This window comes from Scophthalmus maximus, chromosome 7 (assembly GCF_022379125.1).
Source record: "Scophthalmus maximus strain ysfricsl-2021 chromosome 7, ASM2237912v1, whole genome shotgun sequence".
NCBI lineage: Eukaryota > Metazoa > Chordata > Actinopteri > Pleuronectiformes > Scophthalmidae > Scophthalmus > Scophthalmus maximus.
This window is the reverse complement of record NC_061521.1, coordinates 9,580,206-9,595,667: the sequence shown is the minus strand read 5'-3', so window position 1 is coordinate 9,595,667 and position 15,462 is coordinate 9,580,206. Positions and strand designations below refer to the sequence as shown.

The 15,462-nt window shown below is 42.0% G+C and overlaps 2 protein-coding genes across 2 annotated transcripts in view; one reads left to right on the top strand and one right to left on the bottom strand.

Moving 5' to 3' along the window:
• Positions 1-101: 101 nt before the first annotated feature.
• On the bottom strand, positions 102-7,591 carry mrps35 (mitochondrial ribosomal protein S35). The gene is made up of 8 exons (XM_035643013.2): positions 7,433-7,591; positions 5,711-5,763; positions 5,313-5,480; positions 4,499-4,559; positions 4,238-4,377; positions 2,689-2,798; positions 2,508-2,577; positions 102-575 (listed from the first exon to the last, which is right to left on the bottom strand). Exons 1-8 carry the CDS (start codon positions 7,563-7,565, stop codon positions 306-308), a joined length of 1,005 nt encoding a protein of 334 aa, XP_035498906.2. The 5' UTR covers positions 7,566-7,591; the 3' UTR covers positions 102-305.
• A 2,105-nt stretch (positions 7,592-9,696) lies between these two features.
• Positions 9,697-15,462, top strand: part of kcnq1.2 (potassium voltage-gated channel, KQT-like subfamily, member 1.2) — a 155,399-nt gene continuing 149,633 nt past the window's right edge. The window contains exons 1-2 of the mRNA XM_035643142.2: positions 9,697-9,883; positions 11,672-12,338. Coding sequence (XP_035499035.2) covers positions 11,860-12,338 — 479 coding nt within the window. The 5' untranslated portion in view covers positions 9,697-9,883; positions 11,672-11,859. The remainder of the gene's footprint in view (positions 9,884-11,671; positions 12,339-15,462) is intronic.

The following is a 15,462-nucleotide window of genomic DNA, read 5'->3' as shown; positions in this document are numbered from 1 at the left end:
GACGGGGACTGGGCTCGAAAAACTGACTGACTGGTGGGTAAAACTTTATATGTAAACATGGACTTGATTCAACTTTCAAACTTCAAAAGACAGAACGCTCATTAACAATAGCATACATCGCTTTTATTTTTATACTAAAGACAGGATCATGCACATTTATTTTGCAGAATAAATACATTAGTTGAAACCTATATATCCTCTTGTTGATGGAGTCCAACGTATTTAAACATGTTCACTGTTTATTACAGGTCCCTGTCTCTCTTGGTCACTGTCTGCATGTAAATACATTTCCGCTTAAAGCTCCATCACAGGTTGAATACTTTTTTGACGGCCTCTTTGTACTGAAGCATGGTGCTATCGCTGTCTCCTTCGTTCTTCAGCCTCGTCACCGAGTCCTTATACTCCTGCACCTCTCTTCTTCCCAGCAGCTGCTCTCGCACTTCCTCGCCTTCTCCCTCCCCGGCCACCTTCATGCGCACTAGGATGTCCAAAAGGTTCTTTTGGGACGGGCTCTCCTCCCAGCTGTACTCCTCCATGTCTGCCACGGTCTTCTCGGCCTCCCAGGCTTCCGTTTTCTGGAGAATGAAAAAGAAACAAAAAACAGAACATGGGTTATCTTTAGCATGCACTGTGCATATTCTAATGAGTAGATGAGTAGTAATGCAGCAATTACATTGCGTATTTGTAGCAACAGAAGACATTAAGAAGTCTGTGCCTCGGCCTGAAGTTTAAACGCAGTGTGGCAACAGATGTAAAGTACGAGGGTCCTTGGTCACCGCTCACAGCTTCTTTGATGCTCGTCTCACAGAGATAGTGTTTCTCCATATGGAGTGCTCTGTCCGCTGCCTGCCCAGCTATCGTCACACGCCCCAGGGAACAACAGGCTCCATTGTGCAGCAGTTTAAGGCAGGTCAGAGACAAGAGCCCGGGCTCCGCTGCTCTCCAGGTGTTTGAGGTTAATGACCATCATTACCGCTATACATATCTGATCCGCACAACATCCCGTCTGGATCGAGTCCAGGCCCGAGTGAGTGAGGGGCCGGCACTCGATACTTGGGGAAAAGATCGGCAGCTTCCTTTGAAATGATGTAAACCAAGTAATCTGAGTTGTGATAGTTTTTGTGCGCCTTGATGATGAGGAAATTCATCCTTCACTAAGTAGTTTGGTCTAAAGACAAAACATCTGATCACGTGCCAGGACACAAATTGCCCCCCCCCCCCCCCCCCCCCCCCCCCCCGGTTTTCTTGATTTAGTTCATGTACCAACCAAATAGCCTTTACATTTTCAGTGAGGGGAAAAGGAAACAGGTGTTGGATATGGAGGTACAAAAGTAGATGGAGTGCCTCTAGTGGTGAATGTGCCTGGATTTAGCAGGGAAGCTCCATCTCTCTGAGTGGAGAGATAAAAATCAGCCCAGTGGCTGCAAACAATTGGATTCTTTGTGGGCTAGCGTTACAACCTGAACGCCACGCCACTCACAGCTTCCACAAGCCTGCTGGGACGAGCACTGTGCCTTCCATTGTGTGTCCGAAAGGGCAGCGGACAGTGTTCTGCCTCCTGGCTCGGACACCTTTCCCAGCTGAAAGATTTTCTTTTAATGTGACTAAGCCATGACGGGAAAAGCCAAAGGCACAGGTTGCACAATGAGTGAGGGGGGAGTCATTTTCTTTCATGTGGCTGGCTGCAAATTCATGCGATTAGCGCCTGGGCTAATGACCCGGTGGCAGACTTCTCTGGTTCTTCTTCTTCTTCTCTGTGGCAAATGAATATCAGGGTCAACACCTGATAGGGAGGCTGTTTTCTCCTCATGTGCGGGGAAATGTCAACTGGACAATGCTGCTGTTCGCCATCCCTCTGTCCGTTCAACTCTTGATAACCTCCCTAATGGGCTTTTCAGATCTCAGGGCAAGATGGACAACAGTTCCCTTGGTAAAATAAAAAAAGCAGAGTGCCATGATGCCAGAAGGGTGCAAATGCTGGTGATGAAGGAATGAAGAGATCATGTGATTGACCATTATCATGCACCTGATCTCAAACAAACCTCTCCGGGGTACACTGAGCGAACGTGACAGTGGGTCATCAGCACAAGTACAAGTAATGCCAGAGAGCAAACGGCCTTTAAATGAATGGATACTTGTTGAACGAAGACGAAAGGTCAGGACGCCAAAAAAAAGATAGACTGAGGAAAAGGCCACGGTCACAGGAGAAGTGTGACGCTAGTGGACAGAGAACAGGCGCCTCTGTCATCTACTGGTAGAGCTGGTTTAGGAGTATTGAGGGGCTGAAGGTAAATCTTTAAATAACCTGGATGAAAAAGTCTGTCATTTAGATCAAACAGGCATTTTGTTTACACTTGATTAATCACTCCAACAACATCTTAGCTTCGGAATGGTGACTATTTTCCCCTTTACGGCCTTTGACTGATCGTATCCGTCCGCTCGATGTTCAGTCAGCACAGAAACTAGTTTCGCAGAAAAAGATGTAATGACAACAAATGACTACTCACCCAAGACTCGTGGTACAAGACAGTTAGCAGGTACATGGCATACTCGAAATTCTGTTTTCTCAGTGGGCAGCTGATGGAGAAAAGGAGGAGAAGACAAATGGGAAGATATTTAAGCATGTGTTTTTTTATTTAAGTCATATTTGAACTAGATCCCGATCGATATATTGGTCGCAGTATTTGCCTGTCAGTTTTGATGGTGAGGACATCGGTAGCTTTGCAGTATTTCTCCCCAACAAGCTTGAGCATTTTCTTGCGTGCGTGGTCGTCCAGATTCAAACTGGACAGTTTCACCTGTGTAGGACACGACACCAAGAGATTATCGTACTAGAAAACAGAAATAATCTGATCGTTTAGGCAACAGTTTTCCACATACGTCTGTGGGATGGATTTTTTTTTTTAATCACACTAAGACAAGATAGTGAAAATGTGATTTAATTCGGAACTTTTGACTTTATCGCTCACCCTTTATATACGCAAACAGTAAACAATTGTCAAGAACAAGTGTCCAAATCTACTTTTGCTAGTTTCACCATAGAATCTTTTTACTGATCCAGGCACAAGATTCAAAAAGGGTTGTTCTTAAGTCTCTTGTCTAAAATACTATACATTACAGATGTAATCACAGCATTTCTGCTGTGACGCAGAACAACCCCTAAAGCCCCTGGCAGAGATCATAGATGGAAAAAACAACAGAGATTATTCCTTGATTACATTTTATTTCATGGCTCTAACTTATATAACTAACACAATGTAAAAAATGCATTCAGAGGTTGACAGGTACATTTGTGCATGTTTTCTGTCTACTAGGCTTTGTGCACTGAAAGCACAGAGGATTAGACAGACAGTGACGTGTTGACGTCTGTTGTGTTTTTCCGGATCAATCCTGCCACACATTTTGTTTCCCATACTCCGTCACTACTTCCCCCTTGTCTAATTGAACACCAAAATAACTAAAGGCAACTACAGGGTGCATTTTTCATAAAAAACATTCAATCTGTTTTTTAGTTAAGTGAAAGTGGGAGCTTGGTGCACTTACTGAACTGTGGAACAGTGTGCGATTTAATCTTCAATCTATCTTTCTGCCCTAATCCACAAGGATTAATGTCTGAATAATTCCTACCTTGTTGATATAATCTAAGGCAAAGTGTCAGTGGAGCAGATGGCTGATGATTAATGACACATTTCCACCTTTTTTTTTCAAATAACAGTTTAATGTTTTGAGACTATCTGTGTTGTAGTTTATTTTAATATGCTCAAGAGTAACAAAGCCAATATCATTAACTCGTGCAAACATGTAGCCAAGTTAAGAAAAATATTAAATATCTCAACAAATATGTCGATGACAAAATATTTTATAAGTGGCTGGAAAAGAAAAAAAAAACACTTTCCGCAAAAAACTAAGAAGTTAAACACAAGAACAACAACAACAGAGTGTCAGAACATGCTTATATGTAAATTGATTCTGTAGGACTAATCTCTATTGTCTTGATGGCATCATTTCTTAGGTTCGAGGTCAATGGACAGTGAGCGTCTCTCTGGGTAAGTCACAGGGACATGTCAGCTAGTGATTGTACATCCTTGTTAATCTCTAATCTCATTTTATATGTAAGGTTTCTGTATGCTTGACTTTCTCTATATCGACAAAACCCTTTTAAAATTCTGTATCATTAAGTGTAATATTCAATTCAAAATAGAAACTGTAAAGGGTAAAACAAAAACAAAAAACTCACTTTGAGATGAACAATGCGAGCTGAAGGGTTTCTGACAGACGGGCCGGCGGACAGGTAGTCTGTGCTCTCTACTTTGATGGGGAAGTGCTCGTCACATTTGGCATCAGTGTCCAAGGCCGAAGGCCACTCTGTACAGAATGCTGACGACAGAGACAGACAGTTTAACTTATGCTAAATAAGCGTGAATAATACAATAGCTGCTAGCCGACACTTCAAATTCCGAAATGGCCTTTTCTCTTTACAATCAAATGAAGAACTTACGTTTGAGAGCTTTACAGTGTTTCTTGATGGCTGCTGGTGTCAAATGCAGAAAGTTCGGTATCTGAAAGGGATCATGAGCGAGAGGTCTTGTGAATATTATTCAAATGCAGACAATACTCCTAACATAACATAAATATGAAGATATGAAGTAGTTAAAATATCTTTTCAAGTGCTTTGTAAACAAAGTGCCAAACTAAATCTATCCTCTTCATCCTTTGAGTGAAGGATATTATATAATACATAGTTATATAACACATCCTATACCGACATCAATTTAACTTCTCATGGGTCACATTATTGGTTTAATATCGTTGAGTTACGATTTAGAACGTAACATATATAAATATAGAAAGAATAATACAAATTTACAAATGCGCAGCAGTGTAGCCCGCCATGGCTGAGTGAGAGAATGAAATCAATGGTGTCAGGCTGCACGGCAGAGTTCCAGCTGTGGCTGGTGAAAGTAGTGGATCTGCAAGTGGCTCAAGTCCAGATGGAGCAGCTGGTGTCTGGACACCGCAGCTCAGTAATCCGGGGCACATAAACAGGGCCATCAGAGCCGTGCAGCAGAGAGAAAAAAATAAGGGCTCCATCAGTGACACGAGAGCACTGGCTGTGACCTCAACTGGACATAGTGAAAAAAGTATTTGTAGTCCTTATCTATGAATCCAATGGGTACTTAGAGCATATCTATTATGGTTGTCTGGGGAAGCAATCGCCAGTTTTTCTTGTTTCCACCTGAAATATCTTTTACTGCAACCTGCACTGACATTAATCCTCATCCTGTGGTCCTGTGTACGTTTTGAGGTCTCACCTTGATGAGCTCCAGGTTGCCTCTCTTCTGTGAAGGAACACCTCCCTTCACAGGGTAGCCCATCCTGACAGGCAGGGGGACAGTATTTGCTCTAAAGGGCATTGCTGATGGATACACTGCAGTCCAGTCCTGATCCACAGACATCCTCTCCGCCCTGCTCTGCCCTTCCTGAAACACCCCACAGCACAGATAACAGAGGGAATGTTATCAATGGAAAAGTTAAAAAACAGAAAGAGAGAAAAAAACTATTCTCTAGCTATTTTGGCAGCACCGTGACAACTTTGTTCATGTGTATCATTAACATCTGTGCAAGTCATTTCAAATATTTGAATACATTTCCTGATCAGGATATGTATTCATCTTGTTCCATTCCACCTCGGGAAAACAGACACACTTACATTTCTCCTGGGTTTTTTGGCAAATGGTCCTTTATTTCTTCTATCAGGAGGTCCTAAAATTATAATAATTCAAGTTAAGCCACACATAAATCCAAAAATGCAGCAACGTCATTTTATTTCATAAAGCTAACACTGCTTTCCGGGCCATAAAAGACACTAACCACCACACATATCCTATTTCTCAAGTGCAGTTGTTGTATTTTTGCCATGATTATTTGGTACAGTTTGTAATAATTAGTATTTTCAAAAATACACTTACTCTATAAGCACAACTATTCCTCTTGCGTACGACAGGTTTTTTACACATTACACTGTATGATGTAATAAGTACTGTTTGCTTTTCTCTGCTCGTTGACTCGTTCCAGCTTTTAGATCACGAGCATTTCCTGTCTTTGGTGTTTCATGACAGTGAACTGATACCGTCACCAAAAGCTTTAGAAAATTGTAATGGACTAGAGCTGCAACATGAATCGCCAACTATTTTGATAATCAATCGATTCAGGTAGTTTTTATTTAATAAAGGTCCAAATTCTCTGATTTCAGCTTCTTAAATGTGAACATTTTCTGGTTTCTTTGCTCCTCTGTGACAGGGAACTGAATATCTTTGGTGTGTGAACAAAACAAAACATCGTCTTGGGGTTTTGGGAAACACGATGGACTTTTTTTCCCACTTTATGGACACCTAATTGATTAATCGAGAAAATAATCGACAGATTAAGCGATTATGGAAAGAATCGTTAAGTTACAGCCCTAGAAAAATTGTAATGGACATTTCTGACTTTCATCCGACCAGTTAGTCGTTCGATCAGACCTGAAAATAGTGATGAGAATAACCAATAGAGAGATAAACACCTGTACATGTGCAGATGTTTGTGTATGAGGGACGTAGTGTGCATATATAAATATTCCACTCTTCTAGTTCTTTTAGACTGCACCCCTTCTGTGTATACGACTGTACGTCTGCACTGCTACTTCATTATGTCTAACAGAAAAAGTGGTTATTATCTCACCTAGTTGTTTTACCTAATTTTCTTTGTTTCGGTGAGCAGATTATGATTATGATTGTTTATCTTTTTTAAAGTTCTTTTGTACTAGATTTTTTTCTGATAGCATATAAACAAAATGTAAAAGTCAATACCCAAAACCCAACCAAAACACACACACACACACACACACACACACACACACACACACACACACACACACACACATACCATTATATACTTATATACAAGTATGTCCAGTTCATCTTAAACACTGGTCCAGGAGACTAAAACCCACACATGCCTAGAGGTATGAACACAATAACGAAACAGTAACAGGCAATAAAAAATCAGTGCATGACTACATGTATAAATACAAATAGAATCAAGTTGCGTCCAGATGTTGCAAAAAGGGACCCCAAGACTCCTTCAATGTTTCCTGATGTTTTCAAAACTTGGTCCGCATTTTCTCCATACGGTTCACCGATTACAAGTTCATTTCGCCATGATTGTGATTATGACAAGACAGAAGATGCCACAATGGACCAGTGAATACACTCAGGAGACGGGTCGCTACAGTTCCACGTTATGGAACCAGTCAGTCAGTCCCGTATGGACACACGGTGCCTGCAGCAGTGCACCGCTGTCAGAGGACAGGAGGCACCTGCTAGCTTAGCATGTAGCCTCCGAATAAGAGCCGACGGATGAGCGGCGAAGGTAAAAAAAAAAAAAAACTCACCCGTGAAACGAGACTGATGGTTTGCGGGCTCTTCCGTCGCGTACGTGACCCTGCCCGCTGCATTCTGGAGTCCAAGAGCACGAATATGAGTTCGACCTAGGCACAGGAGAGACCTGCCCGTGCGCGTGGCCATGTTTTTTTTCCCAGTGACTACGGAAACCAGCGAGGGGACAAACGGCGAGAATCGCGAAGGGGCTTATTCACCACAGAGAGTGTGTGTTTTAGCGCCTCCTACGGGTGAAGACAGGTGTGGCGTCAACAAGAGGGAATGATGGTATGACCTCAAGGGGCCTCAAGTTTACCCCCATATGATTTAGGTCCTCATAAGTTGATCTTTTCGTTAGAATGTTGCACCACTGACGTACAAAAAAACCCCTCAACAAGATTTTGTCAAAATAAGACCTGAATCGTATGTTATTTCGTTGTGTGTGTTCAATTAACTACTTGATTTTTTTCTGTGTAAAGTAAGAAAAAACACAGAGAGAGCCATGAGTCCCTTCAGACAAGTCCTAGGCTAAATCAGAATATAAAATGTCAGAAAACAGAGTGAACACTTTGAGAAGACTTGGATGATTATTCAGTCATCAAACTTGTCGCCCATTCATTTTCTATCATCTCATAGAGTAATCAACTAATATCATGAAACCATGCATCTCATGAAGTGTGTGTGTGTGTGAGTGTGTGTATATATATATATATATATATATATATATATATATATATATATATATATATATATATATATATATATATATATATAATTTAAGTATTTTTGCATCATATGTTTGATCGTGAATAAGGTCTCTCTCTTTCTCTCTGTGTGTGTGTGTGTGTGTGTGTGTGTGTGTGTGTCTATGGGAGGGAGGGGGGTGTATATATTTTTTGTGTGATACATTTTATTGTATGTGAAGCACTTTGTGTTGCATTGTCATTTGTATGAAAAGTGCTAGATGAATAAAGTCTGATTATATTTGAATTTTTGGTAAAGATTAATGGCAACAATCCCTTCTTTATCTGTATTTACACTGGTGTATTATCTGTGTCCACGTGTGACCAGCGGCTGTCCATCCGCCAGCTGCTGATTTTTTTAAACAGCCTATGTGATGCGTTCAAATACCCTCGTGAAATCTTACTTTCGCTTTTCCCTCCAAATACTGCCCTGTGGCGATAGCTTAGTTTACCCTATGAGTTTACACAATGAAAACACACCCACGGTAACGTAACAGTTAGGCCTGTTTTCTGCTTTTTTTTCTCGCCTGGAACCGGTTTGAACACACTTAAAATGTGTCAGGTACAACTGTGCTGTTATCACACTGACAACAGGCGGATTGTCCAACACAAGTGTTCACTACATTTTGAAGAAGTGGTGGGATTGTTAGACACAAATGTAGATAACAGAGATTTTTAATAAAGCATGAACTGACCCTGTAGCATAGAAAGGGAAGCGTCTGAATGTGGGGTAAGTTTGCACAGCGAAGAAGTTTCTCTTTATTTTTTGGTGTTGTGGTGCTTCTGCCATCTTGACAAAAACCTAACCGACACAGAGGGTTTCAGGTGGGGCTGAGAGTAATCGGTGTTGTTTACACTATGAAGTACATTCAAAGTCAAACGTACAACAATTCTTTGCCTACCTACTGATCGTGGTGTTCATGTAGAAACATAACACATGCACAGACACAGTGTAAAGAAACATTACTAAAGTGAACTGCTGGATTAACTTGGGGCCTGTTGACCCATTCACCTGGCTCCAGGTGTTCTGTCTATCTTTGACTCATTTGAATAAACACAACTTTATTTGGGATTATTCACCATAGGACACAATAAGTCGATTTTGTATATAGTATAGTCATAGTACAAAGTACAGCATAATATCAAATCGGACACAAAATTCACAACACCTGGACCCATAGTTCTTCATTTGCCAAATTTGTTTTTTCTAAAAAAACTCTATTTTCATGCAAAGCAATTATCCCATATCCAAATCCAAATAATTGGGATATGGGATACATATCAGTATCGCATTATACATAATAATACAAATCTTTGTTTGATTTTTCCTGTAAAAACATTTGACATGTTCACATATATGCAACTGCTATCATGATTTGCATCTTGTATCGGCTAATAGAGGTTTGCTCAGGGTACCACTTCGCTGTTCGCTCATGTGGAGGGGGTCACACAGATTTTTCCCATAATTCTTGAACGCAGCAGTGATGCGACGCTCTTCGGAAGCGCAGGACCTGCAGGCAGCAGCCGGAGGAAGACTTGTGCTTTCACTCACTGCATTCTCGATGCTACCTGCGTGTTCAAGTGCTGGGAGATGATTTGAGATTTATTTATGAGTGTAAATGTTTGCATATGAAAGGGGGAAAAAAAAACCTTGTTGCTTTAGGGATTATAATACATTATTTGCCGCCGATAAGAACTTGAGATGTGCTTTTGGAGTTAAAGGTAAGATTTGAAACATGACACACACACACACACACACACACACCATTTTGTGTTGAATTCTTTTAAAGGTCTCAGCTGCGAACAGGAGCTGCAGCGTTAACAGATGCAAATATTGACTTAACATCTTCTCGCTTATGCATCGTCATTAGACAGACCCTAACCTCAACTGATTTCAGGAGTAAAGGTCTGCATTTATTTGCCATAAATATGAAGTCCCACAGTGCACTGTGACCGTAGAGTCCCATCTGACAGCTCCTCCTTGTGTCTGTCATGACCTTGTATAGTTTTTAAAGGTAGGCACTCATGTGCATGTGGCTCCTGTCATCGGTTCAACCACAGCCGAGGACAGACGAGGACAGACGAGGACGTGGCCGGCTGCCTCTAATTAACCTCCCATCCTTTGTCCCATGAAGACTTTTTTCCGATCCATTTAGGCAACATCCGGCCATCTATCACATCCATCACACTATACCTGTGTATAGTTGCTTGAACATGTCAGATGGATTTTTTTCCCCTTCTTTAAATAATTGCAAATAATCACCTGCACTCACAAAGCATAATTAATGTAAGTCATTACACCTACTTTAAAAGGGTAAGTGGTGGAGGTTTGGACAGTTTAGTCTCATAATAATCAATATGCAGTGTTTTCTGTTTGATGCTTGAATCTGTGTGCATCCTTGAATAATGTGCTTTAATGCTCAGCGTGAGTACAGACAAAAAATGGCTGCATTTACCCACAGCTTTAATCTAATAGTCCAATTTTTTGTCTTGAATAAGCTTCTGCGATGTGACGCGTTTTATTCAATTGTCAGGGACAGTCGTATAGTAGTTCATGTTGTGGCTTAGAATTCGTTGCAGGCTGGCGAACATACCGGATTGTTTTCCCCAGATGGGACACCACGGGCAGGTTTTGACATCTGTCAAGGACGACGCAACGGGATGCTGTCCGTATCGTCAGAAATTCCTGAGAGAGGAATCGGGGCGGATGCTGACGCGTGTGCTGACCCGTGGCTCTGGTTCTGGCAATATCATGGAGCCGTTACACTTCTTATCATGTTCACAGTGTAATAGCCCATAACCATTTGCAAAAGTTTGCAGAACGCCGCTGTGGTACTCACAAATGGCAATCCTTCCCCCCCCCCACCCCATCTTTTTTTAGCTTCCAAAACATCACGGTGCAGTACAGTCTGTAGATGTGTCTTCGAGCCAGAAGTAGGACTGTTACACAATGAAAATAACTAATTGGCATAGTGACCCAAGAACAACAGGTCACTGGTCCACGTACGGCATCGGTTCAGAGGTATCATGCTGACAGGAATCTCTTTCAAATTTTCTAATCTGATTCTGATCTGATGGCATTTTGTGATGTAAATTGTATTTCTTTCTGCTGTGCTTATAGGCCCGGTTGTTTTTATAGAAGCCACGAAGTATGAATGTTTTCATTTTTCTGCATTGAGATCGTTCATAGCAAAACACTTCCAGTAAAAACAACTATGTCAAAGACTTTCAACTATTGCATATCTTTTTGTTGCTTTTGCATTCTTCACCCATTTAAGCTTAAAACATTCAGATTGATTTGGAAATACATTTTGCTGCGAAAAAAAAATGTTTTGAAAACACGACACATCTATTTGTATGAAAGCACCGTGGTTCAGCGAACAAGTGTGTTTGTCCACATCTTGTGTTTTTCATGACCGACGTGAAATGAACACGATCATTGCTTTAAGAGGGGACGGCTTATTTTCAGTCATGCTATCTCCTCGACTCATGTCGCTTCTTTCACTGCAGGTATGGACTCACACGCAGCTCGGCAGGAAGAGCTCTCGTCTGCAGCGGGTACCTAGCCATGCCTAACTAGGTGTCTTATCCCTCGGGGCTCTACCCTCCTTCCCAGGACCTTGGTCGCATTCCTCCAGAACCTTCCAGGACTTTCAAGTCTCCCTTGGCCCTCTCTCTCTCTCTCTGTCTCGGCCAACATGGGGGATAGACGGGCACACTCCTTCCACATGACGTGCCACGTGCAGGGCGACTACGGCAGCAGGATGGGCAGCTCCTTCTTGAGTTGCTCCCCCAATGGATACGCCAGCACCAGCCTCACCCTGGACCAGGAGACGGACGCTGGCCTCGCCGCAACCGGCAGCGCCGCCGCATGGGCTCCTGCAGCTGACAGAGGCCACTACTCTCCTGTTTCACTGGAACTGGACCCCGCGGCGGTGAATAATGGATCAGGCAATCCCTGCTGTCCGCCGGCGCACACAAACGACCCAGAGCTGCAGATGATCCAGAGCCAGCCCTCGGCCACCGCTGTCCCGCCAAAGCTCCCTCGTTCGAGCTGGCTGCATCACCATCACAAGGATTTCCAGAGCCCGTACACCAAGACTAGCATGCAGGGGGATGTTTACAACTTCCTAGAGAGACCTGCTGGACTGAAATGCTTCCTCTACCACTTCCTTGTGTGAGTACCTGTCTGGTTCAGTGTATACTGATTACAGACTTGGGGTCAGAAATAGTAGACATCCTTTCAGAGGGCCACAGAGGTCTGACAAGATAATGGGGCTGAATTATGGTAAATTAACCTAATTGGGAGCGCTCGGGGAGATTAATGAAATGGGAAACAAATCACAATGAGGCATACTTTCATATCAGAGCTAAAAGCTGTTAAAATTCAGCAAAGAAAAAAATACACGTTGAGTACCTGACTGAGGGGCGACACGGGTCTCTTCACCAGCCACAGTCCCTCTCTCGTTAATTACATCTAGTGCAGCTCCTTCCAGTATTAGGTTCTGGCTCCCAGTAACTAAAGGAGAGGTTGTTTTAGCCCAACAGAAGAAAGGTCAGTGTGATCTGGTCTACCACACCCTTGGCCATGATCTCCTTGGTCATTTTGCCGGTCTTCCGTTACTCTTTTAAAAATCAGCAGCCTCATGCATGAAACATGCAGCTGCCTTTCTCGATGCTGCTGGCCTGACCTGCCAAACGGCGCACACCGACCCACCGTTTTTAAAAACACAGCCGACATGAATCTTATGATTAACTGCCACTTAAGGACACTGTCTCTCCTTTGTTGGCGTGTGTGTGCTTGAGCCGTGATAAAGCTGGAGGGTTTCAGCATGGTGTAATGAGCGTTAAAGTCTGTGCAGCACAATTTTGGATTTGGATCATATTTTATCGCCGTAAAAACCATGTCATTTGCTCCTCACGTTTCATTTTGCGTCACTCAAGTATTCTGGTAAATAAATTGAAGATATAGATACATACATAGCTGTAATAATACAAAAAATCAATGGTAAAAACATAAAAAGATCATAAATTATCCTTCCAGTTTATGAATGGATAGCTAGACCTTAACTTCAAAGCAGTATATCAGAAATCAAAGGTAAATGGAAAGGTAACTCAAAGGAATGTACCCTATGCTAATTTCACAAGCACAGTCAATTTTTTTTAGCATGTTGGGTATAAATATATACATTTTTCTAAGTCCAGTAAAACACGTCATCAGTATCTCAGGTGAATAAAAGGATGATGGAAAGATATATTTTTATTTATTGGAAAAAACAATAGTCAGTTCTGCGATAATTGAACTGTAGTAGTTAGATTACCTTTTTTGCAAAAATAAACAAAACAATTAGCAACTAATGTCATGGCCAAGAATACTAGTATGTGACTGAAGGATCTTTCATGATCTCCGAAGTATCCCACAATTTAGTCCCAGACGTCATAGTAAGCCGCGAGCACATGGATTTAGGGTAGATTAGATGAAAATATGAATGATAATAATAGAACTTCACTTGAAAGGCCTCGGCTGAACTCTTTATACGTTCAGCTGAGTCAAGACGGATCTGTTTTTTGAGAAAGAAATTCATTTTGTCTCTCCATTTGTGGGTAATGACTGAATGATGATGAATGATTGCTACAATATTCTGTGCTGCACCCCTACAGACACAGTGGGCCATCATTTGACATTTCGCTTTCCTCAGGGCTACAGTATATGCAGTGAAAACTTCAGCATTCTGACCTGTTACTAACTCACTTTCAAACGGCTGGTAGGTGGATCATTATTGCTGCTGCTGCTGCTGCTGGTATATTACAGTAACGCATGCATGTTAAACTGCATTGTCAATGAGCCGAGAGGGAGACAACATCTACCGTGTTTTGTCTAAGCAGACCTGGGCCCAGGACAGTGCAGCAAATCATTATTTTTGTGTTCTTTCACTTTTGGGTCATGACTCAGTAGTTAGGTAGCTCTGGCTAAGAATTCACTTCCACTAAACGTCTGGCCACAATCTGAATGTCTTGTGTCCAACCGCTGCAGGGTCACGTTCTTCTCAAATCATCCGTCATTCAAGCATACTCATCGCCCTCTACAGTGCTTTAGCTCAGTCACATTCAAGTGACGTGGTCTTTTAAACACGTCAGCCTGATGTTTAGTCGTAAGAGATTAGAGAAGAATTAGTCCCTCTCATTAAAGCGTTACCTTTGTCAGTCACAGATGAATGGAAATGGAAGATGAGGTGTTTTTGTGCCTTGCATCGCTGATAATGTCCCAGCGGTAATTGAGGCTCTAATGTTCTCCCATCACAGAAGAGATGACCCGAGCCCTCCCTTCATTCAATATTAAACCCCTCTGACCGATCCCTGCTGACACCCCCTTTAAGTAACTCTTACTTGTCGATGGTTATTGCTGGTGGATATCTCGTTTCCTGGCCTCTTTAGAGATTGGCAGGGGAGGAGGGACGGATAAAGTGCTCATGACAGCCTCAATTGGCCTGCTCTGTATTAGTTTAGGATGACACACACACACACACACACACACACACACACACACACACACACACACACACACACACACAAACCAAAACAATTATCGAGCCCAAAAAAGATAAATTTGATATTTTCAACTACTTTGACATGAGTAAAAAAAAAACCTATGACTTCATAAACTTAGCTTTGTCATGTGATGACAGATTAAATTTCATAAAAGATTTAAAACTGAACAGTTTAAGTGGACACGGTTGCAGTTATAGCTATCATTGCAGATTTTATTTTAAGATCTTCAAGGAACATTGTCTACTCTTAAAAAAAACACACCACTGAATTGTCCATTTAAAAAACTGCATGAAATATATCAAATGTCATGTGTCCAACCCTAGGAGAGGGATTCAGTAACGCAAACATACAAGCACATACCGCGCTAGTGACGACAGAGCTAGTCAGAGTGGATAGAAATCCCTTGGCCTTGGAACAGCATACGTGGACATGTGTCCCAAAAGAGTCTTATGCAATGGCTTGCGGACTCACCAGCACACAGCCAACCTGGGGCAATGATCCCCTTCACGTTTTGGCCACTCCCTCTGAGTCTTTTACATAACCAAAGGGAATAAACATTTATGTCCAGTTGTCCACATGATTTCCTAAATGCCCTTCTCAGAACACGAGCAGATTACAACCATACTTGGTCCTCTTATCCACCAAGTCTCACAGTTCAGTTCCGTACAGCACAGTGTGATGCAGAGGGAAATGTCCAGCTACATTTGATGCAAAGATGTTCTGTTTAAAAATGTATTATTCATGTTTTTAAT

Coding starts and splice junctions, on each gene's coding strand:
- mrps35 (XM_035643013.2), bottom strand. CDS start 7,565: ATGGCCACGCGCACGGGCAGGTCTCTCCTGTGCCTAGGTCGAACTCAT. Junction 4,378..4,498: donor ACACTGTAAAGCTCTCAAAC/GTAAGTTCTTCA, acceptor CTCTGTCGTCAG/CATTCTGTACAGAGTGGCCT. Junction 2,799..4,237: donor CTCGCATTGTTCATCTCAAA/GTGAGTTTTTTG, acceptor TGTCCTACACAG/GTGAAACTGTCCAGTTTGAA.